This window comes from Carassius carassius, chromosome 36, assembly GCF_963082965.1.
Source record: "Carassius carassius chromosome 36, fCarCar2.1, whole genome shotgun sequence".
Lineage (NCBI taxonomy): Eukaryota > Metazoa > Chordata > Actinopteri > Cypriniformes > Cyprinidae > Carassius > Carassius carassius.
In genome coordinates, this window is record NC_081790.1 from 10,142,898 (window position 1) to 10,162,761 (window position 19,864).

The following is a 19,864-nucleotide window of genomic DNA, read 5'->3' on the forward strand; positions in this document are numbered from 1 at the left end:
AGGCAATGGCAATAGAAAGAAATGTTTAATAGTGTCCGCTACCAGTTAAACAAGACTTCACAATGTATGAGTGTTTGTGTGCGTCTTTTAAAGGGGTCATATGATGCAATTTCAAGTTTTCCTTTCTCTTTGGAGTGTTACAAGCTGTTTGTGCATAGATAAGATCCCTAAAGTTGCAAAGACTAAAGTCTCCTAAATGCCTCCTAAAATGGCTCGTTTAAACATGCCCCCACATGTCTACGACACTGGGTGGGAAGATTTGCATAAAACCGCCCAAATGTTTACACTAAGAATAAAGGCATAACTTTTATTCTCGCTGTAGTATTGTAGTTGCTGCAATGTTGTGGAGACTCTGTGTTTTGTTGTGAAAGTGAAACTACTTTGTTTCGCCTTCCAAAAGAGAACAACATCTGCTTCGTCATGCCTAGAGCTGATCTTTGCTTGTTGCTGAGGAAATACATCAACTTGCACTGTGTATCGCTGGATCGGCTTTCACCGTGGATGAAGCGGAGTCCAGCCCCGGGGTCATCACATGTGGTTGCCACAAGCCTGCCAGCCACGCCATTCTCAAGTCCGCCATTTTGTTTGGCCTTCCAAAAGAGGACACAACTAGAAATCAGTGGTTAAGTTATATTTACACACACTGTTCCAGAACAGTTCAACCCAAATATTCATATGTGTGCAGCGCATTTTATGGAGGACTGTTTCCTGATCCTGGGAGGGTAGACTACAAAGCTGTCTACACACACAGGCTGTATCTATAAAGTGGGGCAGTTACAACTTTGCAAGGACAGGCTGGCATTCTGACTCACAACCTGTAAGTATGTTTTTTATATTTAAAGAATTTGCCACTGACAATTCAAACACGAGTTTTGAGCAGTGTAGAGTATTACTTGTTGTTTGTCGTTTCTCTGATCACAAATACAGACAAGGATTTATGTCTACTTGGCGTGATATGAAACACAACACATTAAAATACAGTATAAGTCATTATAATTATATTATGTCCCCTCTGGATGCAACAAATGCCTCATTTGTAATGGGTTTTATTGGTTTTTTCTCATTGTGCCAGGACCGGCCGGGACACAGCATCACAGTATGGTAAGGGGCGTAACATTTCTATTACACACTTGAGGTATTCGGCCAATCACAACACACTGGATAGCTGGACAATAAGTGTACACCTCGCTTTTCAGAACGATGAGCTTTGTAAAAATCTATATGTTTCAAAAAGTCGGGGCAACAATAATGTACATTATTTGGTAAATAATGTGTTTTTTTTTTACCTTAAACTGCATGAATATATTATTACAATTATTACAATGTTCTTTTTAGCAACATCATTTGACCCCTTTAAAGTCCTCATGAATGGAGTCAGCTGTGAGTGCAATCACTTCCTAGGCATGGTAAAACAATGGGAAAGGTACGGGATGGGGTGCCCTCTAGAAGAGCTCATTGGCACTCCAGCTGGACATTGTGACAGTATTATTAAAAAAAAAAAAAAGGATGGTACTGTCACGGTTCGTGAATGCACCGTCTCCAGCTGTAGTCATGTTATGTCATATTGATTGGTTCATGTGGGTGTTGCCACTGATCGCCTGATCAGCGGCAGGTGCATCTCGTCTCCTGTTTGTCAGATCGTTGTTTGAGGTCCATGTGTTGATGTCTGTTCGTGCTCCTGTGTTCCTGTCCTTGCCCTGTTTCCTGTTTCGGTCTCCTTTGGATTATCACAGTCACTCACGGATTATCACCACGGATAACCGATCTACCACCACCGTCATCGCTACCAACGCACTCAAATCACCTAACCACCTGTCTGTGCTGCCATCGTGGTTCCTGTGTCACTCACCAGCATTCATCCATCACAACTCCTGTCAATAAACTACCTTTACTTTGAGGGCACTTTGAATACTTGGTTATGCCCTTTGGGCTCTCCAACTCCCCAGTGGTCTTCCAGGCACTCGTCAACGACGTGCTGCGAGATATGATCGATCAGTTCATTTATGTCTACCTGGACGACATATTCATTTTTTCTTCTTCTCTCCAGGAACATGTGCAGCACGTCCAACGAGTGCTTCAGAGGTTGCTAGAGAATGGGCTTTGTGTCAAGGCGGAGAAATGCGAATTTCATGCACAGTCAATTCCATTTTTGGGGTATATCTTGTCGACTGAGGGAATACGCATGGATCCCGAGAAGGTTAAGGCTGTGGTAGAATGGCCAAGCCCAGATTCCCGTAAGGCCCTACAGAGGTTTCTGGGGTTCGCTAACTTCTACCGGCGTTTTATTCGCAACTTCAGCCAACTAGCCGCACCTCTGACCGCCTTGACCTCCGCCAAGACTGCGTTCAGGTGGTCAGACACAGCTGAGGCTGTGTTTGCCAAACTGAAGAGCCGTTTCATTTCAGCCCCTATTCTGATTACCCCTGACCCTACACGTCAGTTCGTGGTGGAGGTCGACGCATCAGAGGTGGGGGTAGGAGCGGTGTTATCTCAACGTTCTCCCTTAGACGACAAGGTCCATCCTTGCGCGTATTTTTCATATCGTTTATCTCCGGCAGAACGAAATTACGATATTGGTAACCGAGAATTGTTGGCAGTTAAGATGGCATTGGAGGAATGGCGACACTGGTTAGAGGGATCAGGGGTTCCTTTTATAGTATGGACTGACCACAAGAATTTAGAGTACATTAGCACCGCCAAGAGGTTGAACTCCAGGCAGGCTCGGTGGGCACTTTTTTTCGGACGTTTTGACTTTACTATCTCGTACCGCCCGGGTTCCAAAAATATCAAACCCGATTCTTTGTCGCGTATTTTTGACCATTCCGAACGCCCGTCCACTCCCGAGTGTATTTTTCCTGAGACATTAGTGGTCTCCACTCTCACATGTGAGATCGAATCGAAGGTCAGAACGGCCTTAGAAGGGGTAACGCCTCCGCCCGGGTGCCCACCGAACCGTTTATTTGTGCCGGAGGGATTAAGGTCCAACGTTATCCAGTGGGGACATTGCTCGAATGTAGCTTGCCATCCAGGGGTTAACCGTACTAGATTTTTAGTCAAGCAACGATTCTGGTGGCCACTTATGGCTCGCGACATTCACAGTTTTGTTTTGGCTTGCTCGGTTTGTGCCACTGGTAAGACTTCCAATCGGCCCCCTGATGGGTTACTCCAACCGCTGCCGGTTCCTTCGAGACCCTGGTCCCACATCGCTCTATATTTTATTACCGCCCTCCCGCCCTCCCAGGGCAACACGGTAGTTTTAACCGTGGTGGACCGGTTCTCGAAGGCGGCCCACTTTATTCCCTTGCCCAAATTACCCTCAGCCAAGGAGACAGCGTTGACCGTCGTAGACCACGTCTTTCGTTTACATGACCTCCCGATAGAAGTGGTTTCCGACAGGGGACCCCAATTTGTGGCTAAATTTTGGCAAGAATTCTGTAGACTACTGGGAGCGACTGTAAGTCTGTCCTCAGGGTTTCACCCCCAGAGCAATGGTCAAACCGAGAGAGCCAACCAAGATTTGGAAAGGGTGTTGCGATGTTTGGTCTCCAAGAATCCTTCCTCCTGGAGCCAACAATTGTCTATGGTGGAGTACGCCCACAATACCTTACCAGTATCTGCTACGGGCCTATCTCCTTTTGAGTGTAGTGTAGGTTACCAGCCACCTATTTTTCCCAGTATGGAATCCGAAGTTGCGGTCCCCTCCGCTCACGCCTTCGTCCAGAGGTGCCACCGCACTTGGACCAGAGCCTGTGAGACTCTACTCCAAGTGGGGGCGCGCACCAAGGCCAAGGCCGATCGCCACCGGTCTAGGCCTCCCGTATACTTCGTGGGTCAAAAGGTGTGGCTTTCAACCAAGAATATTCCTCTCCGGTCCGTATCTAATAAATTGGCTCCCAAATTTATTGGCCCGTTTACTGTCACCAAGATCATTAGTCCGGTGGCAGTCCGCCTTAAACTCCCTCCTACGTACATCTCATTCCAACCGCCTATTTAACGCCCTGTCTTTCGTCTCCTGTTTGTCAGATCGTTGTTTGAGGTCCATGTGTTGATGTCTGTTCGTGCTCCTGTGTTCCTGTCCTTGCCCTGTTTCCTGTTTCGGTCTCCTTTGGATTATCACAGTCACTCACGGATTATCACCACGGATCACCGATCTACCACCACCGTCATCGCTACCAACGCACTCAAATCACCTAACCACCTGTCTGTGCTGCCATCGTGGTTCCGACGTCACTCACCAGCATTCATCCATCACAACTCCTGTCAATAAACTACCTTTACTTGCATCTGCCTCCTGTCCTCCATTGTTAGCGTCACAGGTACAGTATAGCTTTAAACAAAAACAACAATAAAAATGAAGCCGTCTTTTTTTTTTAAATGCCTTGTACATGTTTTAGTCTGGCTAAAATGTTAATTTTTTTGTGAAGTTGGACTCGGATTTTAATAATGTGATTGTAGCTCGACTAGTATATGTAAGTGTCAACTAGACTACATCTGGTCAAAACACTCTGACAATAATAAATACAAAATGTAGGCCTTGCACTGGCGCACAACTCTTACTTTAGCTTGTTCTGCTCAAACATCATCATTTTCATTCTGTGTGGCTGCACTCAAAAAATCTTGTGTAATTTTGTCCATTTTCCACCCTCTTAAAATTCTGAAGATGAAAAATAATGTAATTTCAGGGGGTATCGAGAGTGATGACAAATAGCGTTCAACAATCCAACTTGGGTTGTTTTTCCTTTACTTTAGGGTACAAACTGTACAGAAAATGCCGGAGCATTGACTCTTTAATTAAATCCTTACATGATGTGGGTCATTCATGAAAGGTCAAAACGGCTAATGATGTCAACAAACCTCTTTAGATACTAAAATATCTCTAATGGACATTTCTGAATAAAGACTGGAACGTGACAAGCCAAGAAATAAATATAATAATGCCAAAGTAAAAGAAGTTTGAAATCATACAGTACATAAAACAACAGAATGGTCATTTGTGATTGTTTACTGACCCTCTTTCTTTTGTCATGTTATGCAAACAGCAGATGGCACTGATGGATACTGTACCTACACAACCTTCAGGTGACATACGAGCACCTCTGCAGCCCTTGCTCAGGGACATCTAAGAAACACCCATCTGGACACACAGCAAGTGGATTATGAATAAGCAGTTTTTCTCTCTCAAAATCAGAGCAGAAAATGCCCCAAAAATCCGTCTGGACCTAAAGATAAGCTGCAAGGTCACTATTGCACAATAACAAATGTGCTGAATACTGAGTCATGTGATAACTAACACAAAACCTAATTCCCTCCTCCATTTTCCTCTGCTGATGATGGATTGTTGAATGTGTTTTTTTTCTCTCTAACTGTCACGTTAAGCCCTTTTTCCTGAATCATTGCTGGTTATTAAAGTGGCCCATTTGTCCTCTCCATTGGTGAGTGCGGTTACACGGCCAGTGACTGAAGTGCTCTTATGAACGGAGCGATGACTGGTCTGGGGTCAAGTCGGCCGTAAGCATCTCTGCTGTGCCGCTCCTCCAACTTGCCTTATTACGTTGTCAAGACAAGGCGATTTAGTTAATTGCCTCATTTGGAGGTTGAAATATTATGCAGCAAATGTACTCTGTTATGGCCATTTTTGAGTGCTTTTCCGGATTCATGGTTTCATGGCGCAGGATTGATTTTCTTCTCCATCTAACTTTTGCATAGGCCAGCTTGATTTTTGATGCATGTGTCTATTTAGATATTAGGGGGGTTTTTTTCATTCTTTTATTAAGAGTACTTCATATCAGAGTATTTATATCCTGTTGTTGTGTTAAAGAAGAAATGAATTATGTTGTCTTTGTCCAAAATGACAAAAAAACATACTATGTCTATAAATCTGGTTCATTCTTGTATATTCTAAGTCTTATGTCTTAATATGTCTTTGTTTGAGGTACTGACCAAACTTCATTATTATGAGTAATATATGGAAACTTCACCCAGTATGTACATTTATATAATGATACTTGTATGCCGCCTGTTTTGGTGCATGTTAGACCCAGTTCCCATTCATGTTATTGACATGGTATATATACATTTACTCCCACAGGCTTCATATCATTGTAGTTTATTATATATATATATATATATATATTTCTTCTTAGTAATTAAAAAAGCAACTTGAATGGCACAAGCATGTCTGATTTAATCATATCTTGAAATCTTCGGTTGCAAGGTGTAGACATGCAACGCCATTGCGTGGACCTAAAACAAACAGAGAAACAAACATTACTGGAATTCAATTGTACACAAAGGTGCCACTTGGCATGAGAAAGACTTGTTTTGGAAATCCATCCTGCTGTGCTCACTCTCGATAGCGTTCCAGTGGAAGAAAGCCAGGATTTCCTAATTCAGAGAGAATGGAGAGTTCTTAACAGATTGATCGGCAGCAGGGGACAGTCTATTCTTTAAATGCCTGCTCGGAAGGGGGGGGGGGGGGGGGTATTTCATGGATGTGTGTTTCTGAGAGGAGCCTCAAAGAAACCTTTTGTTTTGTCCTAGGTACATGTCAGGAGGAGAGAAGCTCTCTAAAGAGATCACGGCAGGCTGGCATAGCTCCCGTCATCATTCAGACAAACCATCTATCAGCTGTAGCTGTTCCTCATGGATCCCTTCTGCCTTGATATGCACATGGGTGAGTCTGAAAGGCTGCAATATGTTAGACTGTTTTCCGATGGGCTTTTTATTGCACTTAATTATCCTGCCTACAGCATTCAGGGCTTTAAGGAATTTTCTCGGTTCGGTAGTTAAGCTCAATTGACGGCATTTTGTGGTGTGATGTTAGTTACCACAGAAATTAATTGTGACTTCTTTGAAAAAAAGCAGAAATTTGGGTTACAGTGAGGCACTTATAATGAAAGTAATTGGGCCAAATCCGTAAACAATAAAAAGACTAGTTGTCACATGATTTCAGTGTGGGGGGGGAAAGCACAAAATTGTACAACTATATTGCTATGACAATGGATTGCTGCAAACCCTAAAACTACTGTGAATATTATGTCTGCAACTTAACAAAAAAATTATAATTTTAGATTTCTGATCCTATTCACTTCCATTTTATGTGCCTTGCTGTGAGCTTGGTTTTTGATAAAAAAAATTTTTAAATACAATTTTATAAGGAAAATAAGGTAGCTGAAATGACCAACTTTATGCCACAAATGCGTATGTAACGCAGAATATTTCCCTATTAGTAAGTTGCTTTATGCAGCACTTATATTTATCCATTATAATCATAACATCTGCATTTAATTAAGTACTTTGTTGCACTCTAAATGTTTGGATGTTTGTGATAATTGCAGCTGGATTAAAGTGCTTCTTGGAAACCTTTTAAACCATTTGATAAATTGTACAGTACTCAAGCATTCAAGCCTAAAGCTGTGTCACAAGGCGATGATGTATTTTCCAGCAAGTGATTGTTGGCATATAATGTTGGTTTATGCCACTGGACAGTGACTGAGCTGGTTTTTACTTGGACTTTATAAAGGTCATTCTTCTGGCATACTAAATATTTCTGTGCAGGTTTCACTCCTGGCAGGAGCCCTGAATGCAATATCTTGGACTCGGCTGAGTAGCAAATATTAGTTGGCGAACCGCTGCTGCTCTTTTGAGCAATAAATGTATACTCTTATACATTTATGTGCCCTGGTTTGTCCTAATATAGCGTGTTTTGTGTGTAGCCACCTAAATAACCACAGGTTTAACATTTCAAGGGTGGACAGGCTGATCCTCACTATTTTTTGTAATGGCTGGACCGCAGGCCGGGCTGTTTGGCTCTGCTACCACTCTAAGGCCACGGATTTCATCCATTAGGACAAACAGAAAGAGAAAATAGAGAGAAAGGAAAATGCTGAATTCTATCTTAACACAAAAATATGAGTCTGACAGAGGTTTGGCAGGCTGTGGCTCTCATAGTAATGGGAAGAGCCAGAGTGTTTGTTAAGAGAGGCTGTTGAGTATTGATTTTGCAACAGGCCTGGTACTGCGCTTTGGAATGTAGGCTACTGCTGTTGCAAAAGCCAGAGATTGTTTTCTGTGAGGCGTTAGTAGCTTCACACTTCACCCTGTACTGCTGTATGTCAGATGGACATAGCGTTCGGACCTTTAAGAGGGAATGGTATGAATTGGTTTTGATCGGTATTGTGCATTGCAACAGAGAGGTTAAAAACACAAGACTTTGAGAACTTTTGGTAATCTATTTCTGTATTCCCGCTTACTTTCAAATTCACCCTGTTCTTTTCACACCCTCCAAATGCATCTTACTCATTCTAGCACCATTAGCGGTGTCACAAGGCACTCTTTGAGAGAGGAAAGCTTCCTAACCTACCACTTTTTTAGTTTTAACCATTACATTCAATTATCAATAAACATTTACTTGAGTAGTATTTTTAGCATGGAGGGGAATTTGTTGGAGGGGCTAAATTGTATAGTGAGATGTGGACTGAAGTCTATGTCAGACTGCTGAAGCAGATAGATTTGGGTCGTCTTGCAACATTTCAGGTGCAAAAAACAACCACAAGTCCTTAGCTGAATAATTGACCAGACATGCATGTTGTGGGTGCAGTGATCCAATAAGAAAAACTATTATTTGTGGCCTATAGATACACATGTCAGTATATGCCAAATTTCAGATGGGTAGTGTGGGTGTGTGGGGGTTTGTTTATCTATATTTTGGTGACAAAATCATTCTGACATAAAAATAAACAGAATACAGATACTATAATATTTAAATAAGAAGCTAATTGCTGTACACTACCATTCGAAAGATTGGGGAAGGTAAGATTTAAAAAAAAAAAGTTAAATAATGTTAAATTTTTAATAATATTATATATAGTGCATTACATTGATCAAGTGATTATTGATCAGATAATTCTGAAAAAATTTAATGTATCATGGTTTCCACAAACAACTATAAGCAGCTAAGTCTTGTTATTATTTTCTTCATTATTATTTTACTTTCTTTTATGTAAAGCACTTTGAATTACCATTGTGTAGAAATGTGCTATATAAATAAACTTGCCTTGCCTTGCCTAAGACTGTTTTCAAAACTGATGATAAGAAGATCCATTACTAATAATTAAACACTGATAGTAAATAATAATATTTATAATAATACAATAATAATATTTACAGTGCATGATTTCTAAAGGACATGTGACACTGGACATTTTTGAAAATTCAGTTTTGACACAGGAATAAATCACACTACATTAATAAATAAAACTGGACATTATAATATACACACTGTATTACTGGTTTTATACATGTATTATAAAGCATATAAAATATTGTAGAGGTAAAATAAATTTTCCTTTGGTTCAGTCTATAGTAATTATTGACAACAGAATTCTGTGGCATACCCTCGTTCAGACAGCAGGGTAATATATTAATTCATATAATTATCAGCTCTTTTCATCATCCTCATTGGCTATCACATGTCATGTGCTAAAGAATTAGCTGGCTATAATTTCACAAAGATTTCTTAATTGCAGTCTAGACCGGGCTTGACTTCGGTGTGCTTTGTCAGCTCATTTTCCTGTTTAGCAACTCTCTAAATCTCTCCATCTGCCTCATAGCCACACAAATCCTGCTGTCTCATAAGTGACACAGTCGTCTGCCAACAGTATCAGATTGGCAACTACACAAAACTACGATTTTCTTAATGGTTCCTTATTACGTCTCTATGAAATTCTGACAGTGTGGCTGACTGTGCATTTCTATAGACTCAGAGATTGGATGTCTTGAAATGCATGTTGCAAAAGAGGCATGAACAAATTATCACTACATCCTCTACCCTTGATCTCTCTGCCCCATGTGTCCCTTTTAGTGCCCTTCTCTGCCTCTCTCAGCATCCTTCCTTCTCTCTGCATGTCTCAGGACGAGGCTCTATTGATCGTGGAAGTGTGTGACTGTAATAAACTTTGACAGCTCACCATGCAGGCTTTCACTGAGTGGGAGGAGAGAGTCATGCGGCCAATCCATGGGGCAGAAGATCACGCCAGCAAAGTTTAAACCATCCTTCATGCATGGGTGCTCAACCTCCACTCAGTCTAACTATACTGCAGAATTTATACTCTGATATCACCCAAACTTGGGCTATGAGTAGGTGACTATTACATAGTACAGATCTAACAATTTGATATATATTAATTTGATTTGTTGGATATTCAAAGATAAAAGCTTTAGAATATGATCTGCAAAGCTGCATTAGTTTTCTTAGCTACCCGCTTTGAGAACTTGAAGTATTTCTGTAAGCCATGTAGAGATATTTAGAAATATTTAAAATGTATTGTATCAGTTGAAATTAGATAGTTATGTGTACAATTTAGATTACTGGTGTCATCTAACATTTAACATACTAAACTGACACTACTGTTAAATTGTAGTTCACCCAAAAATGAAAAAAAAATTCATCATTTACTTACCCTCATGTCGTTCCAAACCTGTATGAGTTTCTTTCTCATGCTGAACATACAAGAAGATATTTTGAAGAATGCTGGTAATCAAACAGTTGATGGTCCCCATAGACTTCCATAGTATTTCTTTCCTTACTATGGAAGTCAGTGGGGACCAACAAATGTTTGGTTCTTCAAAATTCTTTCTTCAAAATATTCTAAGAAAGAAACTTAATACAGGTTTGGTATGACATGAGGGTGAATAAATGATGACAACATTTTCATTGTTCTTCATACTGTACATTAACATTTTGCAATTCCTCGAATGACACTACTGTTTAAAAATTTGGGAAAGAAAGGAGTTTTAAGTCATTATTTAATTTATTTAGCAATTATATATTCATTTAAAGTGACGGTAAAATATTTTTAATGTTTCCAAAGATTTACATTTCTAATAAATGCAGTACTTATGAACCTTCTTTTTATCAGTTTTGTCATCTTTTTGTCATTTTTAATGCATTATAATCGTAAATACAAAAAACAATAACAAATAAAATAAAAAACAATATAAAACAGCCGAACTGTAATAAAATGTAAAAATATTGCTGTTTTTGCTCAAAAAAATGCAGCCGAGAAAAAGAAGAAAATTAGACTTCTTTCAAAAACATTAAAATATCTTACTGACCCCCAAACTTTTAAACAGTAGAGTATTTTAATCAATGTAATAAATTTTGGGCATTTTTGTCTTTATTTTGATAGGACGTTTGGTTGACAGGAAGTGAAGGGGGGCAGGATAGGTTCACAAGCTTAGCCTTTGGTTAGCTTAATGCTTAGGCTGGTTGCTTAGCACAGAGCTAACTGCTGTTTTGATTAGAAAGTAAGAAAAGTGGTGTTCGTTCATCATGCATGACCCTAACAACTTCCAGCACCTGAACTAACCAGCCAAACCTTGATCCCATAGTTCAAAAACACGTTTTCGTGGTACAAGCTTTATTCCCACTTCAGATGTGGCTTTTGTCCCCCTCAAGCTCTAAGTAAAACTCCTCCTGTGTGTGTACACTGCGGTTGTCTTTACTATCATCAGAACATGCTTTAAATTCAGTGAGGTGGTGTTTAGCACTCTGTAGATTGCTCTTTTAAAGTTGTGTAAACTCTCTGGTTTGGCTTGGTACACCACACTCTCTGAGCACTTTTGCACCATGATTGCACGAGTGTGCTTGCTGCTTTCAGCCAAGACTAATGAACTGACTTCTTTGAGTATGTTCATCAGCCTCCCAATAAACCCCCTAAACCCTGTTTCCCATCCATTAGCTCCATTCAGCGGCTAAATCATGATTCCCAAATGTGCTTTGTTTGAACGCATTCACTGGGTCTACCAGAGTTGAATAGATACTGTGGTATACTGCAGAAAAATGTCCTATTTAAAGACAAGACGTAATATTATTCAAGGAGAAGAAGTGAAGACTGGCTTTTAACCACAGTGGTTGAAAATGTACTAATTGGAAACCACACCAATTGACTGAAAATGTATATTTTTTGTTTTTAATTCATAGCGTATGCTGTTTAATCAAATAAATCACAGTTATTCTTTGAATAATTAGACTGTGCGGCTAGCAGGGAAGGGAAACAGGAAGGGAAGGAGCAGTGCTTTCACCACATCAAAGTCGTCTGAAAGTGATTACTGTCTATGAAACAATAAACAATGAAACAGGATCTATCTACAATTTACTTTAATGTTCCTGCATGATGTAATTTGAAATGAAGACAGTAAAATTATTTTTTTTTTTGGTAGTGCAGACATCTTTGTATTGATCACAGTGAACTAATGCAGCAGTGCTGCCAAATTTGAGGGGAAATTGAATTAGAGGCCAGTGCTTCATGCCAAATATATTATGTGGCCTGGTTTGAAATACATGCAGACTGAAGAAGAGGCCATTACATTTGAATTCAGTGATATATTTAAGAATATCTTCTCAATAGTTATTTACTGAACTATGTAGCTTATTTTATTCAAATTGCTTGAAACACAAACATTAAAGAAATATTTTGTATTCAATACAACTTAAAGGAAAACGCCACCGTTTTTCCATATTCCACTATGTTCTTCCCTCAACTTAGATGGGTTGATACGTACCTCTCCCATCTCAGTGCATGCACTCAATCGCTGTTGCGCGTGGCGCTACTATGCTAGCATTTATTCCTTAGGATCCAAACAGGGATGAATTTAGAAGCTAGCAAACACTTCAGTGCTTTCCCTATTTAAAGACAGTAACATAGTTACATGAGTAAGTATGGTGACACAAACTATACAGTCGCGATTTCCTAAGCGGATAAAAATGATGACTATAATGTATGGCGGAATAGCACTTCGCAGCACTTCAGCCTCGGCGCAGTAATCATCACTGCTGGTGGTCGAAGTGCTGTCAAACAAAAATATACAGTTATATAAACACATGTATATAAACACACATCCATGTAAATACTTAATATATGCAATATATCTTTTATTGCTGACAAATGATTAATTGCATAAAAAAATGTGTTTACATGATATATGTGTGTATACTGTGTATATTTATTATGTATATATATAAATACAAACACATGCATGCATATATTTAACGCATTTTAAAATATGGTATGTTTATATATTAAATATATTTATATATAATATAAGAATATGAATATATAAATGTATAAATGTAAATATTTTTAAAATATATACTGTATGAGTTTGTGTGTGTGTGTGTGTGTGTGTGTGTGTGCTGTCATCAACTTGTCATCAGTTTGTGTAAGCAAGTACAGAATCTCATCTGAAAGACACAACAGATGGCTTTTGTACTGTTTTGGCATGTTTTCTGCATCAAAACATTATGAATATATAGAAACAACAGGAAGCGACAACTCATTGAAGTACAAATTGACATTTGTGTTTATGCTTGTGTCCAATTGTATTCTGTCGTCTGGCTCTTCTCTCTTGAGGGTTAAGACTCTGGGAGGCAGTGACCCTGTCATGTCTAATTCACACTCAACTCTTGCCAAGTGCCATGACAGCAAGTACTGCTGGTCTCTGGGAAGGTTAGCTGGCTCAGTATTGCTGAGAATGGATATGGGAAGGAGGGAAACCACTGTAAGGGACAAATGTAATGGCACATTCAGTGTTCAACAGTCAGAAAAGGGAATTTCAGACACTCGGCTCGTCCTGTCCAGTGGATGCAGTGGCTGTCCTCGAAATAGCATACTACTAAACAATACACATACAAATTTTGCAAGTGTATGTATATTAAACTTAGCAGAAAAAAGCAGATGTCTTAAGGTAGTTTGTTAGTCTTAGTTGGTTAAAAAAAAAAAATCTTAACCAATCTTAAGATGGCTTGCTAGTCATAGATGATCTCCCAACCTGGCCAAGTTGGTCTTTAATTAGACAAAGCTGGACTATCTGGAGGCTAGCTGACTAGTTAAAACTAGCTTACAATTTTAGGCGTCATGTTGCTCTTTATAGTCTTCAGTGCCTCCAGTAGTTTTCAGTTGCTTGTTTGTCCACAAGTATAAGGCTTTTACATTTGCTGATATATCGATCTGTAATGTTCCCTTGTAAATGTCTGAATGTGTGTCGGTTCTCCTCTCCCATAATGCAATGCCAGCCCAAAATTGGCTCAAATTACGTTTGGACTCTTTGTTGACTTTACTTAAAGCACAGCGGAAAATAGTGAGTTTTAGGTTATGCTGGTGTCTTTATTTTCATTTAGGGGTGTTTATTTCCAAAGCAAAGGTCTAGACAGCCAAATCTTACACTGTTTCAGTAGCCTTTTGGTCTGACGGCTTTGAAATTCTTAATGACGTGCATTTCTACTTTGTGACCTCTCATTTGTATTCTGCTTAAAGTTGTTGAAAGATTTTATCTACTGTGAAGAAATGTGTGTAGCTAAAATGGGCTGGTAAGCCTTGCCTCGTTAATGTTAAAACCAGTGTCTGTTAGTCCTGCAGGCACCCAGTGAAGACCACAGAGTGATTCTTTCCAAACTTGAATAAGCACATACAGTGGAGAGATATTGCCAAACAGAGCTCATGTGGTAAATTTGTGGCTCAAGAGTGAACAGATGTCAGTTATCAATTACAAATTACAAATGGTAACTTGCATTAAACAAGATTATGAACGTCAAACTAAATCAACACTGTCCGTCAGTTTGTTATTGGCTGTTTGTGGCAAAGCCATTTATAAGCATGTCCAATCATTGTATAAAGAAAATACAAAAATGCATTAATTGAAAGAGACTCCTTATAGACTTCCAGAGAAGCATATGTACATATGTATTTGTTTGTTCAAATAATATATAAATAAAGTTTTTTTTTTTTTTTATATGCATTTCTGTAGAATTAATATATGTAAAAAAAATATCCAGGCATCCAGGCCCCTTGACCCACAAAAATGACCGAAGATGATGGGTTAGAGAAAATCGATCATAACTACCTCAGATCAATATTAATAATGGTGATGCTGTTGTCTGGCCCTGACCTAACAGAGACAAATGAGTAAAGACAAGGAATGGAAACAGAAGGAGGTTTGTTTTGAAGGGCCATCTCTTCACTTCCAGCCCTGCTGACACGAAACTGAACAGATCAGAGCATCATGAAATGTATAAACACAATAAATATTTAGCCAAAAATTCAAATTCAAGTTGCTTGTATATTTTATTTAAATCTTTTAGGATTTTTATAGACTATTGCATGCTGAGATGACAAGCCATGTAATGCCTTTTTTCTCCACTGGAGGTGAGCTTTGACCACTTGGACTTATTCACAGAGAGATTGATCTGTTTTAAGGGCACTGTGTGCACGAAAATATAAGTATGAGAGAAAGTGTGTATTTTATGAGCTGTCTACTCCTCATTTCACCATCTGCTTTCACTAAAGCAAGCACTTTTAACCAAAGTGAAATTGATCTTATTGTCTTCACTTTAAGCTTGCATGTGACATGAAATCAGTATCAACACTTTTCTTTTTCTTTTTAATTTCTGATCTTATTGTGCAATGCTTGTTGTTCCAATATAAAACAATACATTGACTTGATTTTTATTAAAAGCAGTAACTTGATGCTTCTTTATAACTATTAACATTTTCAGTAGATGTTGCGAATTCATCTTTTTTACATCCCCTCCCTTTGACAACATTCAGTTCCTGATGAATAAAATCAAATCCGGTACTATTTTTAACAGGACTACAACAGAATGTGGAAGTTAAATGGGTTTATATACACATATACAGTATGTGTGTATGTTTATACTGTTCATGTCTATTTATGACTACTTTAGTCATATATGCAAAATTGTAGCTTTTTTGTAGATTTCTGCCTTGCAACTTTATTATCATCCTAAAAAAGATCAAACAAGAATAATTTCAAAGTGAAAAGATTGTGCTAGTTTGGAATTGTTGAGTGGAGAGACTTTGTGCTTCCAAATGAAGTTTCCCACTCAAAGCTGAACAGGAATGATTAGTCACCACTAGGTAATTAATCCCAAGACTCCCTTGTGTATGGGCCCAGACGGATCCCAACCTCTCATTGTTTGTTTTGATATTATGCTTCAAGAAGTAGTGTGATCTCCTCCCTATGCAAGGCATATGTTATTGGTTTTTGTGAATCATTGGACTTAAATTTGTCATCTACTTCATATGCGAAGAGAACGTGAGTTAGTTTTCACGCCATTAATGAATGCAACTATATCACTATGCCTGACTGCTGAGAGGATTTACTACGTTTGATTGGGTATCACCATGATCGCTCTCCGCATGCCCTCAAAGCCTTGCCCGAGTGGCAGTGGAAAAGGCCGGACATCCGAGAAGACCTGATAGGGTTCCGCATTAGCTCTCTCAGGTGAGCTGCCCATTGGATCTGTTTACTGCCTGGGCAGCGACCACAGGGAAGTGATCCCGAGCTTTAAAGTTTGGCCCCGTATGAGGCTATGATTACTCTAAAAAGTGTGTGTGTGTTTGAGTGTGTATGTCTTGGAGGGAAGCATTTTTCAACCCCCAGCTGGGGGTTCAAACAGAGGTCCCACAGCTGTGCATCTCTGGGGAGGTAAGGAGGGGCTTATGGGAAACCAGAGAGGATGCGGACATATGGCACACCAGCATTCTTAGTCTAAGTCTTAGTCTATTGAACAAGCTCAGTTTTCTCTCCACCTTCTGTTTTTTGTGCTGCAACAACTTTTTCCAGTTGCAAATATCAGATCATATCTTAATTCAGAGCTTGTGTGTATGACCCCAGAGATCTGCAGATGTGTTTTAGTTTTTTTCAGGTGTTTTGATGTGATCCTGTGTGGAATTAACATACGAGATGACATCATCACATCATCTCAAGCGTTCTGTTGCACTGAGGAAAGAGTAAAAGGAGGGAACATGAGCAGAGAGGAGGAAACCAAATCACAGTCTGGGATCATAACCTCAAGATGGTTTTGAGTAGCAAAAGGGTTTAGATTTTTCCTCAGAAAGTGTGATTAGGGCTATGAAAGTTGAGGGTGACCTTGTGTTTTGCACTATGTAGTCTTTTTCTGACTGCTAAGTGTTTGAAAAAGTCTCTCTGGACTGAGTATGCAATATATTGCTCAAGTTTGAAGAACATGCCGTGCATTCATCATCTTCATGTTCATCATCAAGCTTGTGATGTCCGATTCACATATGAATGACTCTTGAGTTAGTTATTTTTAATGAATCAAAGACAAACAGCATTGATGGGTGTGATTCCTGAGTGAATTATTCTTTGAGCCGGTTCTTTTAATGAATCATAAACACAACATGACTGGTGTAGTCTGATTCCTGAATGAATGACTCTTCTGAGCCATTTCTTTTTAATGAATCAAGAACGTATAGCATGATCAGTAAGAAGCTTATATGTTACATTCTTATGGGATATTTAATGCAAGTTAAGGTTCATTAATGGGTCATATTTATGTCACCAAATGTATTAAAATCAATTTATTTAAATCTCATCATTAGGCTATGCAATTGTATTTCTGTTTTTCTTTTTTCTTTTTACATTTCTTGTAATTAATGGAACTGCTAAATAATAAAAATCTGAACCATTAACAATTCTCATTCCTAATCTTCAAGCTGATTCTTACAATCATATCATTACTGTTTTGCTTTGAGATCTTTAGATTAGATAATAATGTTGGACATGTGTATTTGACTTCTCAATCACCCCGTCTATTCTTGTGTTCTCTTGTTAGGATGTTCCAAGTAACCCGACACTGCATAAATATTTGTCCAACATAACCATGTCCCTTCAGATCATAATAGCGCTGAAACCTGACGACGCTCCCCACCAGCGAAGTAATTTTACCCAAGCTTGCATGGCCATTATTGATGGCCAAGTAAGTGTTACTGTTACAAACCAATTACTCAGTCATTCAACTTTGATGAGGGACTCTACAAATAAGCCGAGATGCTTATATCCAACTCTCACTTTCACCGACACCGTCCCTTCCTGAGGCTCACTTTTTCTCTCTTTCCTATTAAGTAGTAGAAAATGACAGCTGGCAGTCACGACTTGTATCAAGGGAAAATTCCTGCCAGTTCAAGAGGTAAAGAAGTCAAGAGGTGAGCAATGTGTCCCCACAATGACACAGAGAAAGCCGGTGACCTGGTAAAGTGATACATCGCCACGGAGGTAGGGGAAGGCGTTCACCACCTCTTCATGTGGCTAAACTGGTAAAAGATGGGAAGGTGTGTGTCAGGGTTGCAGTGAAGTACGGGGAACTTCCTTTCCAGTGTTTGCACATGTGAGTACGAGGTGTGCATTCATGAGGCAACAGTGGCAGACACCCTCAAGCTACACAAAACTTAAGTCTCACACGTCATATGTCTGGAATTTGTGACAGGTTGAGCATGGCATTCTATTTAATGAATATAATGACCTTTTACCTCCATTTGTCATTGTGATTTGCATTTCAGATGCATCTGGAACTTGGTAATCACTTGAAGGCGCCCGCAAACAAGTTGTTTGTCCAGAAATGTTCTTTTAGTTCTCGTCAAGCTGACAGAGGCATATGTGTTATTTAACATCTGATAAAAAAGGAAACAGGCGTTTCCTCAACAGGAAGGATGTGCCTGGTGAACGTTCCCTGTGATGTGTGAGAAAGGGGAACCAGGCCCACAGCCAAACGACGCCGGTAGCAGTTTAGCTAAAGAGGTCGTGAGATTCATTCATGGAAGTGGTGGTCATAACGAAAGATGTGGCCACAGGCGATGCACGCTTGCTGCTCGATCCGACATGGTCAGGCTGAAGAAACCTGTTTGAATGGAGAGTCCGATGCCACAATCGCTGTTTGGTCAAGGACTAATCCTATTCCATGTCAGTGCTAACACACTAGAGAGATCAACTTTGGTTCTTCAGGCACAGTAACTCTTTTTGTAAACCATGAGGAAGTTTCTCCTCTCTTTGAGGTTTCTTAATCTGTTCTCTCCAGGCGTTTTAACGCCAATCCGACTCTTTCGAGCGGGATTTGTGATAAAAGGCAAGTTTTCCTTGTAGTGCTGCATATTCCCTAGAGAGCAGAGCGGGGAAGCCGTTGTGCATTAACTCAGTACTGAGGCAGAGCATCTGGGTGATGTTTATGGAGATTTATTGGTCTCCCCCAGGCCCTAATAGCCTCCTCCCCAGTGGGTAGTCCTGTTAAGGCTGATGATATCGTCAGCCCTCTTTGGGCCTGTTAATGGCTGGAGCAGGTGGACCAACGTATTGTTTACGTCTGTAGGTTATGGAGACAAATGGTGCCCCTGGACTCCTTTTGGCCTGGAGGACACACGCATATCAGAGGGAAACTTCCCCTCTTGGGTCATAAACCGAGCTGTTGCACCTCAACTTGGCCTTCATATTTGAAAGGGCAGGAGACACATCCAAGTTGCTCCCAAGTTGAAGAATATAATCAAGTTTAATGTGAACAAGATGTCATTATCTGTCTGATTCACAAGACAGTGGTGAGCTCTGTTGAGGAATACTGTACATGTACCAATGTTTCGTCTTTTTTTGGACGTTGTTACAGACTTTTTCGCTTTGAGCAATGCACTACGTAACTCATTTGGTTACTGGCATGAAAAGGCCAGAAAAAGTTTTTCACTTCACAGTTTTCTGTGAAGACCACAGAAGGTGGAGTCACAAAATGATCAGAAAAAAATGCTTCAGGCTGGGAAAAATTCAGGGTAGAGAGAGAAAGAGAAAGAAAAAGAGAAAGAAAGTGAGCGTCCCAACCCGCCTATCTTTCAAGGTTATTACAAATCATCTATCAAGGTTGGAAAAACCTTACTTTTTGAAACTGAATTTGATTTATGAAACACTTTTTAAAGATGATGTGTGTTATTTATGTGTTTGATATTTATTTTGATATGATGAAATGTTCTCCTATTCAAAAAGATTATGCAGTGAAAACAAGTTGTTT

The 19,864-nt window shown here is 39.6% G+C and overlaps 1 protein-coding gene across 3 annotated transcripts in view; it reads left to right on the plus strand.

Moving 5' to 3' along the window:
* Nucleotides 1-6,244: 6,244 nt before the first annotated feature.
* The window catches only part of rxraa (retinoid X receptor, alpha a), a 156,085-nt gene continuing 142,465 nt past the window's right edge, over nt 6,245-19,864 (plus strand). The window contains exon 1 of one of the 3 annotated variants that reach the window (XM_059526197.1): nt 6,245-6,673. In XM_059526197.1, the coding sequence (XP_059382180.1) occupies nt 6,643-6,673 (31 nt within the window). In that variant the 5' untranslated portion in view covers nt 6,245-6,642. The remainder of the gene's footprint in view (nt 6,674-19,864) is intronic. The other 2 variants (XM_059526194.1, XM_059526196.1) reach the window with 2 other exon arrangements.